Source organism: Cnephaeus nilssonii (assembly GCF_951640355.1).
Source record: "Cnephaeus nilssonii genome assembly, chromosome: 1".
NCBI lineage: Eukaryota > Metazoa > Chordata > Mammalia > Chiroptera > Vespertilionidae > Cnephaeus > Cnephaeus nilssonii.
In genome coordinates, this window is record NC_137072.1 from 104,013,883 (window position 1) to 104,029,875 (window position 15,993).

General features: G+C 46.5%; 1 protein-coding gene across 1 annotated transcript in view; it reads left to right on the forward strand.

Moving 5' to 3' along the window:
* Positions 1-15,457, forward strand: part of CCDC149 (coiled-coil domain containing 149) — a 100,463-nt gene extending 85,006 nt beyond the window's left edge. Inside the window, exons 10-12 of the mRNA XM_079773641.1 lie at positions 42-118; positions 6,085-6,201; positions 14,719-15,457. Of these exons, the coding sequence (XP_079629767.1) occupies positions 42-118; positions 6,085-6,201; positions 14,719-15,137 (613 nt within the window). The 3' untranslated portion in view covers positions 15,138-15,457. The remainder of the gene's footprint in view (positions 1-41; positions 119-6,084; positions 6,202-14,718) is intronic.
* The last annotated feature ends 536 nt before the right edge of the window (positions 15,458-15,993 follow it).

Below are 15,993 nucleotides of genomic sequence, written 5' to 3' on the forward strand. Positions count from 1 at the left end.
CTGCTCACATCTGTCTGCTGCAATATTCTCCCCTTTTCCAGAATCCTAGGGAATCGGGTGGCTGAACTGGAGAAAAAATTAAGAACTCTGGAAGTTTCTGGTTTGTGGAGTCTTCCAGGTAAGCAGTACGTCATAAAACTTTTTATTTATTTATTTTTTTAAAAGGAAGCACTCTCATAATTTGCAAAGAAGATTCTACCTATTCAATGTCTTTTTATTCTAAGATAAGTGCTGAGAAATCTACAAGTGCTTTAAACTTAGAAACCATCATTTTGGAGGGAAATCAGTAAAGTACAATACATATGCAGGTTCTCATCTACATAACTATGAAGTTTTGCTAACATAAATCTGAAACAGTCTCTCCATGTGGCTATATGTTTTTTGTAAACTTTGTGAATATAGTAAATTGCTTCATTTTTGTCACCATAGGTGTCTTATAAAGATTTGTTCAATTTAATCATAAACCCTAAAAGTGAAAATAAGAAAAAACAAATATTCTAACCCCCATGCACTTACCAACCTCCTCCTCCTCTCTTCACCCATCCCATTTTTAATGTAGCTTGAAGATCAAAATTTCCTGTGGAGGTTTTTTTTTTCACAGTTGTACACAGTATTAATTAGCTGTATTTATTCTGCTTGTCTTGGTAAAATAACCCCTTCATCGACCCCAGTCAGCTATTCCCCCTTTTCCTTTACACGTCCCAGAAACTTGTACTTAAACATTTCCCATCGCCTCCTCTGCCCCTAGAAGCAACGTTGTACATATATTTTTAGTTACTTAACCTTTCTACACAAGCTAGTCTCCTCTACCCTTGATTCCTATCTGTTGCTTCCCTATAATGTCCGGGGAATGAACATTGCCACAGGGATATGAACAACAGCATGTTTGTTAATGTAAATCTGAATTGCTGCCTTAGGTTGCCTGGAAGTGTGTTTCATAAATTGGAATTTTGAGCAGCGATTCCTTGAACTTGATGTCAAAAGACCTAACAAAACTAATTAGTGGCGAGTGCCATCCTGGGGATTTGAATGATCCATTTTGCACAAAAACCTTTTGATGCGGTTAAAACCTTATCTTCTTTGAAGGCCTTTCTTTTATTGCATTGAATTTCAACACAGTCGGGCACATTTGTCGTTTATTTGTGCAGTCAGATTGCTATTTCTGTGCTTGTACTGAAGTTTGGATTTCCCACCCCCTCTTCAAATGACTTAGTGAAATTTCACAATGTTTTATTTCTACAACTTATGTAAAAAGCTGGGAGTTGAATAACAATGAATGCTGAGAATTTTCTCTTTCTGGTGATGTTTGGTCTAGGTTCGAATGGCTATTGTGCGATAACAATTGTCTCTTTCCTTCCTTTTGCTGCCTGAAGGCCTGAGCTACAACGTTTCAGTAGGATTTGGGAGTATGTTCTATTCGACATTTTTGTGTTTGTGGCTAACATCATTAGTGCATAAATATCCGCCCCGCATGTAAATAAATAGAAATGCATTCTCTATGTATCCTTGCACTTCCCTGATTAGAACAGTCAATTGAAATGGAGAATTTAATTAGCACAAAGCAAATATTAAATGGTGAAATTAGCTTTGAGGAACCCGGCTGAATGGATTTTATGCCGGGCCATGTTTGTTCTCATCTCTGGCCTCCACGTAGATACAAAGTGGGAGGGCAAGAAAAAAGAATGGCAATTTCCCAGTGGAATAGCATTGCCCTGGCACAGTGATGAAGGATGTTACAAGGAAGCAGCGCCTTATGATCATTCTCAAAGCTGTGTGAAAGTAAGGGGTGGGCCTATTCCAGCATAAATCAGACCAGTCCCTCTGCCTGCTCATTGTTTTATGGCTCCAATTATGGAGCAAGAAGCAGGGTGTTCTTCCCCCCCTCCTCTTCCTCCTCCTCCTGGTCGTCCTCTTCTTTTTTCTACCTTTTCATCCTTCCTCTTCCTTCTCCTCTTCTTCCTCTTCCTCTTCCTTTCCCCAAGTGGGAGCCAAAGTATAATGTTTCAGCCAGATGGAGGGAAATGAGTCTCAATGGTTTCAGAGAGTTGCTAACTCTCTTATTCACCATCGTCTTGAAATTATCAGGGTTTCCTCCAGTAAATCAGCCCTTCAACCTGTTGATACCTTTTTGGGCATCACTTTGTGAGTTTAGTTCTGTATCAGCCATTCTAGAGATGCCCCTCACCCACTCCAAGAACCCACAGTCCCATTACAGAGGCAAGAGGAATGTATATCAAGAAGTGAAAGAGGGAAATGGCACATAATTCAGTGCTGAGGGATAAAGAAAGATGTTGGTGTGTAAGGTGTCACTGAATACTAGCCCTGGAAGGACAGTGGAGAGCAAAACGTTCAAGGATGGCAAATACTAAGATACATGGTGTATATTACACCACACCCATTCCCATGGTAGTGGCAGACATTGCTAATCAATCGCATTGCTCTTCTTTGATGATCTCACGTGTTGGCTTTCCAGGAAGCCACCTCCTGGTCAGAGTTGACATGTGAGAGAAAACATTTTCCCCTTTCCTGAGCTAGTCCGATCCCCTCACTTTAGGTAAGGAAGGTTTCTTAAGGAAGCCCAGGAAGTTAGATGATACCTGAGGCCACAGTGGCTGGTGTTAGAACCCAGGTGTTCCGCTCATCATTTCATGCGCCACCTGTCCTAGGAACTACAATTCGGAGGAGAGACCATAGGGTAGGTCAGATGAGGAATGGTTCACAAAGCAAGCTGGATTGGAGAAGAGAAAGTCAGAAGCCAGAACAGTCTCTTCTGAGACACCAAAGGCCAGCAGTGAAGGAACCAACCACTCGTTGCTACAAGACAGAATTACTGCAGGGCATGGAGCATGCTGTGATGTTTCTTTGACTCTCTTCTCCCTCCTTCCCCACTCTCTCAGTCAACAGTATGTAGCTCTTGATGTTCTTTGATAGAGTTAGGGCAAACTTGTGATCTTGCCTTGAAGTAGATAAGTAGACAAGTCTGACAAATGTCACAGCCCGTGGAGAAATCATCTGGATAGCAAAGCATATTCCACACTGTGTATCCCATCTCTGAGAGGTGGAAAAGGTATGGGGCTATTGTGAGGAAGCCAGAGGGTGGGTTGGCCCTATTGACCACACCCCTCGGGAAGGAATGACCGTCCGCCCTCCCCAGCCCCTCCTTGTCCGCCTCATTCTCCCAGCCCTGTGCTGGCCTCTATGTGGAGAATGGTGCTTGGGGAGCTCGGAAAGGAGGTGCCCTGTGTGTGTTCATACTCTAGAAAGAGACACGATAAGCCAGAACAAATATGGCAAGAATGGAGCCTGGCTCTTAGAGCTTTTCATTTTAATTCTCTCTTCTCCATGTTAAGTATCAGCCTAAGGAGGAAAATGTGCATTTTGAAAGTTCTTGGCCAATTTTAGAGGAGGAGATGAGGGATGTTGTGTTAGAAGGAATCAGGGGGGCTTCCAGAAGTCCAAACACCGGTTCAATGGAATCTTCTACAGCAGTTGTGGTTTGACTCTAGTTGGTGGGTCCCTCATCCTCCAGTCCTACAAACTAAAGGGAAACTGTGCAACAGCAGGCCATCAGGTTAGAGCTCAATGTAGTCATTATAGATGCAATCTGGACTGAGTTAGAAACAATAGAACCAGGATTCTCCTAAGAAAGATCTTTGAATCCTTCAAATATTTTGCAAGAATGACCAAACCTTGGCATTTAGCCTTAAGATTAGGAAATGATCTCCCCAGGCAGGCATCTGGGGAGGTAGTTATCTTCTCCCCAGGCGCCACCTTGGTTGAACATTAATGAGTGGTGGCTTCTGTTTCCCTTCTCTACACGCTTGTTACTCGGGTTCCTGAAGAGGTTTACTGTTGCTGGTGCCAGCATTTTGGAGGGGCCATGTGGAATGGATGATGCCCTGTGGTTTGAGAGGGCCACAAGACATTCCACCCTAGACATTTCCTCGTGACAGGAAGGGCTGAGGATCTCCGCCAGCTCCCAATTTGGCCCAAAATTTTGATTCTTTGGCCACCAAGGCAGAGGGGACTTGGAAGGCTGGTTGGGACACAGAGAGGCAGAGTGTGTCTTTTGCTGAGTCCCCTTAAGGCTGGGGAGCTGCCAGCCTGCCCACTGGGAAAAAATGGGTTAGGAATTGCAGTCCTTTCCCTGACTTGAGGACAGTAACAAAAGTCCATCCTGAGGTATCTGCTGAGGGTTCATAGTAACCATTAAGCCCTCAAGGTAATTCCAGATGGTATCTTTGCAGCTCAAAGGGAGACCTAATTACGTTGACTTCATTCTGAGAGTCACTTAACAATACCCCATGGTTCTCTTTGGGAAACCTCTCTAGACTGAAGATTTCTGGGTTTTTTCCATATGCGAAGAATAGCTGTGCCACTGGAGAACCTCAGGGTCAGCTCCTATCAGACTTCTATTTCTCTAGCATGAGCCTCAGATACCAGAGAAACCAGAGTGCTATGGCTCTAATAACATAGGCCGTCCACCTGTGGTAGCAGCAAGCACCCTGCTTCCAGGACATCAGGGTTCCCAAGCATGTACCTGCCATTTATTCACACGTTTATCAGATACTTGTTCAGCACCTAACATGTATAAACTCTCTACTATAGTCTTGGAAATCAAGTTAATAAGACTGGACCTCATGGGAAGATAGTGTTATAAACAAACTGGAGGCTCAGTGCATGAAATTCATGCATGGGTAGGGTCCCGAGTGGCTGCTGGCTGCCAGCCGGGGCCTCCCTTCGTTCTGCGCCACTCCCTGGTGGTCAGTGCATGTCATAGCGAGTGATCGAACTCCCAGTCAGTTGAACTCCCGAGGAGATACTTTGCATATTAGGCTTTTATATTTATAGATGAGAACTCCAAGGTAGAGTCTAGTTCACCAAAGCAGTGGAAGTCTTCACCCAAATCTCACTCTGTGCTCCGTTGAACCTGAAGCTGACCAAGATAGTAGGACTTTAGAGCCTCTGACCTGAGCCCCAGAGACAACTAACAACGGCTTTAGAAAGAGTCTTATGTGAAGTTAGACAGCTAAGGTTGGAACATAGGCTGGGACATGGCCCCTGGGGTTTGGGGTTTGGCATAGTGGTTCCCACTGAGGGGGTCCCAAGGCTTCATGGAGCCAAGTTTGGGATCCAGTCCTGCCTGTTGGGCTGTCTTCACTGCCATGGCAGCATCGCTTTCTGTCCACACCTTTTGTGTCTGTGTTCAAGGTGCTCATTTTCAAAGCCATACTTCCCTGCTCCTCGCTCCATAACTGGCTTTGAGAACAAAGTTGTAATGGTTTCCCTTTCCTCCTTCTCTTTGCCTCAGACTTTCTCTGTCCACTTAGGGAGTTCATGCAAATTGATCCAAGGTTGCGGCTGGTCTGGGACTATATGTTCTAAATGAAAGTTTACTAGTAGCTATGATAATTTGAGGAACCTGATACTACCTGACTTATGACCGAGTTATTATTCAATCTTAATGACCAAATCAAATTAAATCAGATAGAGTGTCTATGACAGTGCTATGGAAGTGCCTTCTAAAGTAATAATTGGAATAGGTGGCATTTACCGAGTGCTGACTAAATGCCTAAGTGCTTGACATGAATTAATTCATCAAAACCACCTAGTGAGGTGGGTACTATTATTTGTCCTTATTTAACAGATGAGGCTTCTGTGGCTCAGAGAGGTTAAGTGACTTGCCTGAAGTCACCCAGCTAGCAAGTGATGGAGTCCAGAACACAAACACTGTAGGGCAGTTCCAAAGCCTGCTCTCCTAAGCATGGTGATGCTGTTGTTATTGTTATTATTGTTATTATCTCACCCTGATCAGTGCCACTCAGTTTTCAGCTAACATACAGGCGTTTGTGGGCAGCCATCCCCTGAGCAGACTCTCAGGACTCAGAGACAGCTATTCCCTGTCCTCACACGAGAGAAAGCACCTGCTCTCCATTGCCCCTTCCCCAGTGTTACCTACAACTGAAGAAGGTGCCTTATTCACCAGCCAGTCCACTGTGGGTGGCGGTGGCGGGGGTGGGAGGGTCCGGGGTTGAAAGCAGCAGCAACTCCATTGAGGACTAATTTTCCCCTTCTCCACAACAGGGGGCAAGGACACCATAATGTTCAGCGACCCTACTCTCCCCACCACTCAGAGGTCCAGGTCTCCACTGCTAAAGTTTGCTGAGCAGCCCATTGAGGACAAAGCGAACCCCAAGGACGGTAAGCACACCTCGATTTCTTGGTCCTTGCTTGGCCTGTGCCTGGGACAGAAGAGGGCTCAGTGGACCTCAGTCCCGTCCATCTCTGTGGCACTGCTGGGTCATTCCTTGTGTTTCTTTCTTATCCTTTCTTGTTGCTCCCATGGGTTCATCTTGTTTGGAGTTTCCAGCCAAAAAACTCAGGCCCCTGCACTCTCTGGATGGTGGTGCAGAGGCTAAAAGTGAGGGCTCAGTTTGTTGAACAGCTTGGGTTTCTATTCCAGCCCCATGTCGTATTGGCTGTGAGAACTTGGGCTAGTAACTTCAGCCTCAGTCTTCCTACCTATAAGTAATGGTGCCAACCTCAGGGAAATCTTGGCACATTGCCTGGCACATGGTACGTGGCCTGGGAATCAGTTGCATGGAGAAAAAGTTGTATCCACTCCCAGGCGCACTTTCTGGAGGCAGGGTGTTCTGAAGGGGACCATTTAGGGTGCCAGAGGAGCCAGCAGGTGTGAGGGCAGATCTCTTCCCACGTGGCAGCCTTGTTTCTCCAACTCAACTATCCTTCACATCTTTCTAAGTTTGGCTTGTCGTCTTCCTCCATTCCCAGTGTGGTTGCCAGCTTCCAAAATGGCCCCACATGATCCTCTTCTGCTGGTATTTATGACCTACTGTGGTCCTCTCTTGCATTGTGTCAGGTTTGATCTGTGTAACTCACAGAATACAGCAGAAGTGATGGTATGTGACTCCCCAGGCTAGGTCATAAAAGACATTTAGTGTCTGCCTTGCTCTCTCTCTGTCTTGGATCATTCACTCTGGAGGAAGCTGGCTGCCATGTCAGGAGGGTACTCAAGCAGCCTTCCATGCTATTCACGTGGTGTGGAGCTGAAGCCACCAGCATCAGCCATGTGAGGGGCCACCCTGGAGGCAGCTTCTCCAGCCCTAGTCAAGCCTTCAGATGACAACATTTGGCATTCAACCTCATGAAAAACCATTAGCCAGAACCACCCAGATAAACTCCCAGGTTCTTGAGTCTTAAGCTGCTAAGGTTTGAAGTAATTTGTTACACAGCAGTACCTGACTAATACACCTTGCATGCGGTGTCAAGATTCTTTCATGAACATCTACATTTCCTCTCCATTTTCTCTTGCTCAGAACCATGCCTTCAGCCATCACCTCTATGAAAATACTCTCAAAATTGCCCCCACGCCCGGGTCCCTCTACAAGAAATGTCACAGTACCACATTTCTCAAAGCTTAATCTTTCCCACTGAAATACTCCCTGGACTCCTCAAGTATGACATCCCCAACTCTTCCTGCCTCCTTCCTTTGTCGTCTCCCTCTCAGCAGCTCTCCAGGCTTGAAACCTTAGAGTCATCATTAACCACTGTCCACTTCCCCGTCCACTCCTGGTCTTTAGCCAAACCCTTTCTTCAGAGTTTCTCGTACCTCCATTCCTACCACCTCTGCCTTGGTGCAGGCCCACTTTACCTCCTTGGCAGGGATTCTATCCTAGGTTTCCTGCCTCCCAGACTCTCCTGACTTCATCCCATCTTCATCCTGCTGCTTTAACATGAAGCCTCTGGAGCACTGATTTCCATCCTGCTCGTACCCTGCTCAGAACTCTCAAGTGACTCTCAGCTATCTTCCACTTAAAGTCACAGCTCTGCGACTTGGCCTGCCTTTCTAATCTTACTTAGGTTTCTCTGATATGAAAACTGTGCTTCCATCAAACTGTACTAACCAGCTGAACCAGTCAGCTATCTGTATAACAAACTACCCTGAAAGAAGCAACTATGTATTAATTATTACAAGTCTTTGGGTCAGATGGGCTCCACAAGCTCACTCACACATCTGGACAGCTGTGTTTTGAAGCCTGTGCTAATCACTCATCATAGTGCTGGGGGATAGTAAGAATAGGAGCTAGGACAGGTCTGGGATTTCAAGAGTGGTCCCCCATGCACATGCAGGGAGAATGCCTGGAGAGAGCCCCTGACCTGGGTGGGTTACCCAGCTGGCCAGAAGGCAAGGTTGGGTCTTTCCCAGCCCAGCAGCACGTGGCTGTTTGCAAGGCTGGTCTGAAACACAGCGTGGCCTGCTGTGCAGTCCAGAACATGTCTTAGCTGATAGTCATCCCCTACCGGCATCTGATATCCACATGGAGAGCAAAGCCCTCTGTCTGCTCTGGGCTGCTGAACCCCCAGGGGGACCCGGGCTGCTACACTGAAAGGGAGCCTGAGCCTGGCTTGATTTTCACCAGGAAGGCATATGTAATGGCCTGATTCACAATGATCGCTTCCCGGGTTCCATCATTAGCTCTCATTGTTCCAGCCGGTCCTGCACCAGCACGGTGGAACAAGGAAGCATTTATGTCGCGGCTGTCATGTCTGGGATGGCCTCCTCATCACTGCGGCATCTCTGATTAATTCCAACTGAAAGCAGCTCACGCTCGGAGGACAAAGCCCATCAGAGACCAGTTAACAAAAGGAGACGAATGCCCCCATTGGGCCAATGGAGGGGGTGTGGAGCACATTTTTAGGGACCTAGCAATCTTTCCTTCAAAGAGCTACTGTTTCTTCATTTTTTTTTTTTTGAGAAAATACATTTCTCTTTCCACACTATTTGTGTCATAATGCATTTGTATCCGTTGATTGCCTCGTCATTATTAATATGTGTATTGTTACTAATAAGTATTAATGATCCTAATTCTGTTGGCTAAAACAGCACAGAATAATTACTATTATTTATAATAATATTTTCCTACTCTGGACCAGTTCAGAAATCTCTCTTGTATGAAAATGGCAATGCTATGCCTTTGTTCTCACAGGGAAGATGGAATTCCCACAACTTCAGCATTAACGTTCCAGAATCACTGAATGAAAGGAAGATTTTGTTCCCACGGCAAGTAGCCAAGGTCCTTGTTTTGGCTCAACAGTTGTGACATTTTCAGTAAATTTTCTTTGTCAATGGCTTGAGTATATTTTTTATGTACCTGTTGGATAAACAAAGGGGAGGAGTGTTTTGGTAAATCTGCTGCAGATCCATAAGCCACTCCTGGAGCCTAGCCCCTGTATAGTTAAGGTCCTGAGGCTCTGAAAAGCTAGCCTTTCTCAGAAAACAATCCCCAATAGAACCAAACAGTAGAATTTCTGCCTCATCCATTCCCTTTTGCAGCTGCGTTTCGACCTCTGATGATGACCACAGTGTTGCTCCCCTCCCCGCACCCAAGAAGCAAAGATTAAAAGTTCTCCCTGCTCATCTCAGAGGCTTGCCATTTTCAAAAAGATTCTTACAGTTGGTTATGAGCAGACTGTCACCTAAAGAAATGCTACAAGGCAAAGCGCCATCGACCAAAAGTCCCCTGCGTTAATTTAGACCCCCCTCACTTAGATGTAAATGAAGGCTGAGGAGATTAACCTGATCCATGGTATAAACACTACAAATGGTGTAAGGGTTAGGTTCTCACTGGTAAGGTTAATTAATTTTTTCAGGGCCATCAGAATATACTGTTAAGTGTCCTGGAAGAAGTCACATCATAGGAGTGATTTCCAGAAGGAGTCTATTCACCTCAGGCTGGTGGGAAGTGTGGCTGCAGAAAAGACTACCTATTACTCCTCTAGGATAAGGCTTCTCACTCTGTTCTGGAAACTCGCTCATTTTGACTCAGTGTTTCCCATGTCCCCTGCACAACCGCTATAAAATTTTTATTTGTTAGTGTGAAAATTATGTAATTGCTTCCCTGGGCTACCTCAGATGTAGCTAAATGTTTATGTGAGTTAGAAATCTTTCTCTTTTTACCCCCTGAAAATGCCATTTTAAGAACTTTTTGGGTAGCAACCTGAATACAATCGGGAACAAACACAATAAACTCAAGATTGCTTTATTAATTAGTGCCTGGTATTTAAATATGCTAATATATTCACTGATTCACGAGTTAATGTATATGTCCATAGATTCAAACATTTAACAAGCTATTTATTGAGCCCCTACTATAGCACATTGGCAAAGTTAAAAAATTAACCAGGTAAGATTTGATACCTCAGGTGGTTTTTATAAGCTAACTATACATGGATAATCATTCAAGGGTAACAAGAAGTACTATGTTCTCTTGGGGTCCAGAAACAACCTCGTGGGGATTAGGACACTGGGGAGATGACTTCTGACCAGATTTAATCAGATGGGCTTCGTGGAGGAGGTGGCCAACTGGATACATAGAGGAGTGATGGTCCAGAGGCATAGACCCCCTAAGCAGAGGTGCAGCGGGTGGGGCTGGGATGCTGTGAAGGTTCCGTGTGGCTGGAGCCTAGGGCTATAAGGAGAAGAGTTGGGACTCAGCTAGAAAGGTCCATGGATGTTGGGTCACTGAAGGCCTTGAATCTCAGGCTAATGGCCTGGGCTTTGTTCCTGTGGCCGTGGCAGGCTGGAGGTTTGACAGCTGGGAAAGGCACGGTCAGGTTTGTGTTTTAAACTCACAATGTTTCTCAAACTGCAGTGTGCACCCAGATTGCTTGGGATTTCGTTAAAATGCAGATTCTGAACCAGTGGGTCTGGGGTGGGGCCTGGGAGCCTGCATTTGAACAAGCTCCCAGCTGATGCACCACAGCCGGGCCAGGGACCCCACTTAGAGTAGCAAAGCTTTAGGGAAGGCCCCTCTCCCAACAGGTTGGATTAGAGCAGGGGACTAGAAGCAAAGGAACCCATTAGGAACTAACCTAATTATCCTGGCTGAACAGATTGGACTCTTTTTAAATCAAGGCTTGCTTTAGTCACTCATTTATACATTATGAGTTCCATTGTAAGTATAAGTAATGGTCTCATTTTCAGGTACAGTACTTACTGAGGTCAATGAGTTCTCAGGAGAGTGATAGTTGTTCGTGACTAAGTACACGCTTTAGAAAGTGCAATGTGGATTGGTTGAACTTCTGTCCCTGAGACTTTTTCTGTGGATATCAAAAAGGCTAAACAGAAAGAAAACGGCTTCTTTTGAAGGTGAGAAGCAAATGTGTATCAGAAGGACTAGAGAGGCACGGGGTGTGAAGAGACCCTGGCTGAGACCCACAATTGTCTTCTCCAATGATGCCAGCCCGTTGACTGTCACAGCCACCACTCTGTCCACAGTCATCTCTTCCTTCACCGTGCCCCACCCTTCTTCACCTTAGTGGCTTCATTTCAGTCTTGTGATCCATTTAATCTCACCAACATTTCATTTCTTCTAAAGTTTCTCAGAGTTAATTTCTAAGGGTTCAGCAATTTTTAAGTTTCTTAAAACTTTAAATACTATTTTAAGTAACTAAATGCCCAAAAAACACATCCAGCCCTAACCAGTTTGGCTCAGTGGATAGAGTGTCGGATGGGGACTCAAGAGTCCCAGGTTCGATTCTGGTCAAGGGTATGTGCCTGGGTTGTGGGCTTAGTCCAATGTGCAGGAGGCAACCAATCAATGATTCCCTCTCATCACTGATGTTTCTATCTCTCTCTTCCTTTCCTTTCCTCTCTGAAATCAATAAAAATATATTTTAAAAAACACACCCAGCTTTTAAATTAAATAAATAGAAGCTCAAAACACATTCTATTCTTTATTTTTTCAATAATGGTTGACATTTAATATTTTTATATTAGTTTTACTTGTCTAGCATAGTGGCTAAACAATCATGTAATTTACAAAGTAATACCCTCAGTATTTTAAGTACCTACCTGGCACCATACATAGTTATTAGAATAACAGTGTATCACATGCATTGATTTGTAGATATTGAACCAACCTTGCATGTCAGGGATAAATCCCATTTGATTATGGTGTATGATCTTTTTAATTTATTGCTAAATTCGGGTTGCTAATATTTTATTGAGGATTTTATCATCTATGTCCATCATGGATTAGATAATTTTCTTGCTTTGTAGTATCTTCATCTGGTTTTAGAATCAAGATAATACTGGCCTCATAAAAATGAGCTTGGGAATTTTCTCTTAAATTTTTGGAATAATTTGAGAAGTATAGGTGTTAGTTCTTCTTTGAATGTTTGATAAAATTCATCTGTGAAAGCATTTGTCCAGGACTTTTGTTGGGAGTTTTTTTTTATTACTGCCTTGATTTTGTTGGTTGTAATCAGTCTGTTCAGATTTTGTTTCTTTTTTATTCAGTCTTAGAATATTGTATGTTTCTAGGAATTTATCCATTTCTTTCAGATTGTCCAATTTGTTGGCATATAATTTTTAGTAGTATTTTCTTATAATCTTTTGTATTTCTGTGGTATCAGTTGTCACTTCTCTTCCATTTCTGATTTTAGTTATTTGGATCCTCTTTTTTTTCTTGATGAGTCTGGTTAAAGATTTATCAATCTTGTTTATCTTTTCAAGGAATCATCTCTTGGTTTCATTGATCTTTGTTATTGGTTTTTATTTTACTCTCTTTCAACTGTTTCTATTCTTAAGAAATACCTTTATGTATTATATTAAAATATAAATGGATCACGATACATATAATAATATTGGTACATGTTGCAGAAATTCTAAGCTATATTTTAATTCAAATGTTTTAGAATACATTATTTTTTTAGATTATATCTATTTAGATTTATGCACTTTTAAATATGTAACCTTTTTTAAAATATATTTTATTGATTTTTTACAGAGAGGAAGGGAGAGGGATAGAGAGTTAGAAACATCGATGAGAGAGAAACATCGATCAGCTGCCTCCTGCACACCTCCTACTAGGGATGTGCCCGCAACCAAAGTACATGCCCTTGACCAGAATCGAACCTGGGACCTTTCAGTCCACAGGCTGATGCTCTATCCACTGAGCCAAACCTTTCTAAATTATATAAATAATTCTCAAAAATTCATATAATTCTTAAAAAGTCACCATATACCTATTATCTGCCAGTACAGACACAGACTAGAACATACAGTATGATTTCAGTATTTGAAGTTCAAAGACCAGGCAAAACACATCCTTGGCATCTGAAGTATGATAGTGGTTGCTGTTGGCAAGAGAAAAGCGATTAGTAAAGAAATATTGATGTGAGAGAGACACACAATTGGTTGCCTCACCCACGCATCCTGACCAGGGGGCCAGGGATCAAACCTGCAACCCAGGTACATGCCTTTGACTGGAATCGAACCCGCAGCCCTTAGTCAGAGGGCCGAAGCTCTATCCACTGAGCCAAACCAACTAGAGCTTTTTTTTTTTTTTTTTTAACATTCTTGAATGCTTAGAATGTTCCAAGCACTGTAAACAAGTCGGGTGAAATACCTGCATATATTCTAGAATAAGTTAAACATATAAAATGCTGAGCACCAAGCCTGCACAGAAAAGCACCTAATAAGCATGAGCTGGTATAATTCCCTTTAGAGAGGGGGGAAACCAGATGGCGCAGGCAGACTGAAAGGCAGCGCAGAATGGACAGAAGGACACTATAGGCAAGCGAACCGTGGGAAATGAGGCTGCAGGGCGGAGCAGGGCAGACCAGGTAGGACCCTGGGAAGGACCTACGTGAAAGGAATCGAAATGTCTCCTAAAAGCCACAAGACGCCAGCGGATGGTTTTAACAGGAAAATACATGGTCAGACAGGTCTACTTCCTTCTACCCCTCCGACAGTTCACCCTCGGTTCTCCAGTGTTCCAGCCTGAAGCGCACCTGCATGTATTTCAGGCCCGGTGGCAGCGGGATTCTACTCTGGTTCCATTGGGGGGACCAGGAAGTGCTCCCAGGCCCCTCGCCCCTGGAGGCACCCGCCCAGGAGCCTCTTCCATGCATTTCACACTGTGTGTCCCCGGGGCTAAGAAAATCTCGACTTCTGGGAACCCAAAAGCTCGCTCCCCAGCTGCCTCCCAATCATGCAGCGCCACCTTTGCTTGTTAGGTCGGGAAGGGACCTCGGAGAGTCCTGCCTCATGTTGTATCTGGGAGAAGGAGGCCAGACAGGTCCTCGGGTCACAAAGCCAGTGAGTAGGAAAATGGGAGCCTGACACCGGCTCTTGGGGACCCTCCTCTCTCCTGCCTCCACCCAGTTGCAGCTGGAGAATTTCTATTGTGTAGAGAAGGGGTTTCGGGGGCAGTTTAGCTGGGGACAGAGGGAGCTTGAAGCTGCTTTTGCATATAGTCGTTTTATTTGAAATGGAGGAAACTTCAGCATCTACATCAAAGACTGGGGGGCTGATGGAGAATGCACTTCTGTGCCCCCCCAGGCAGACAGAATCCCTTTTCCCTTCTAAAGAGCACAAAACCTTTGTCCTCAAATACTTAAGGGGCCAAGGCTAGAGAGTGAGCGGGAGGTAGGGAGGGCCTGGGCAGGATGGGTTACGAAATGGCCCTGGTGCTCCCTTTCCCTCCCTCAATGACACGGTCATCACCCGAGTGCCTGCTGCTTTCTCTTTGAACTCGGGCCCGGTGTCCCCCCAGTGTCAGCGAGGGGGGTGGGGGGCCAGGGGCACTGTCTGTCTCAGAGGCCCCGTGCCAGTGGGCGGAGGTGGGGGGAGGTGGGGGGTGAGGGCTGCCTTCCAGCCAGAGGGTTGATGCCGTCCTCGCTCTGTTCCAGGGGAGGTTCAGACGCAAGAGCGAGATGAAAGCTGTGCGGCTGCCGAGGTGCTGACAGCGCCGGAGGACGCCGGGAGGGCGGCTGTCAACTCCCCAGCAAACCAGAGCCACGGGCACCGACGCAAGCACTTTCATCCTTCATTACCCTCGTTACCTGCGGTGGAGGAAGAAGTCAACGGGCCTGGAAGGGAAGCCATGACACTGACAGGGGAGCTGGCAGCCGCAGAATCAGCAGGGGTCAGCGGGGAGAGTCCCCTGGAGGGACCGAGGGACGAGGCGGGGCCTTCGGAGCGGCCGCTCCCCAGGTCTGGCCAGGACCCCTCCGCATCCAGCCAGGCAGCAGCCGCCGAAGCGCCCACCCGGGAAGATGCCCAGGAGCCGCCAGAGGATGGAGGCCCAAGGAGCGCCGTGAACACGTGAAGGGCGGCGGGACGGGGCCTGAGGACCCCTGGGCGGCACCGAGGACAGGACAGGATGCGCCGCCAGGACAGCTCTGCGGAGCCGCTGTCCCCTAAACCCCCTCCCGGCCTGCCGGCGAGGACAGACACGGCTCCTGCGCACACGGTGACGGTCCGGGGATGCCCGCGCAGTGTGGTTCATTAAATGCGGGTCCCGGGGATGCCCGCGCAGTGTGGTTCATTAAATGCGGGTCCCGGGGATGCCCGCGCAGTGTGGTTCATTAAATGCGGGTCCCGGGGATGCCCGCGCAGTGTGGTTCATTAAATGCGGGTCCCGGGGATGCCCGCGCAGTGTGGTTCATTAAATGCGGGTCCGGGGGTGCCCGCGCAGTGTGGTTCATTAAATGCGGGTCCTCACGCTTCTCGGTGTCCTCTCTCCCCGCCGAGGCCACGCCGCTGCCAACAGGGCGGGCCGGGCGCGCGGCGTCGTGGCCGCCATCTGGCTGGTTCCCGGCATCCGTCTCTCTGTCGGCATTTTGTTCCATGAGAGCTGTTTTTTATTAGCGTTTAATGTCCATCAAAATGATGGGAGGGCTTCACACCGATGGGGTTTTTAATCAGATCTCCGTCTTCGTCATGGGTAGGCGGCTGGGGAGGAAGGTGTAATTGAGCATAACGGGTCCAGAGGGCCCGCCGCGCCCCCGCATCCTGGCGGCCCCCCCCCCCCCCCGCAGGACCTCCCGGCAGGTGTGTTCTTGGCATCCTGCCCGCAGCAGGCTCCGTCCTGGCACCCACTGGCAGGTGGAAGGGGCTTAAGCGGGCTGGGAAGGTGGGGCTTCGGGTCTGGCAGCCACAGCCCCTGCGGAGACCCGCGCTCC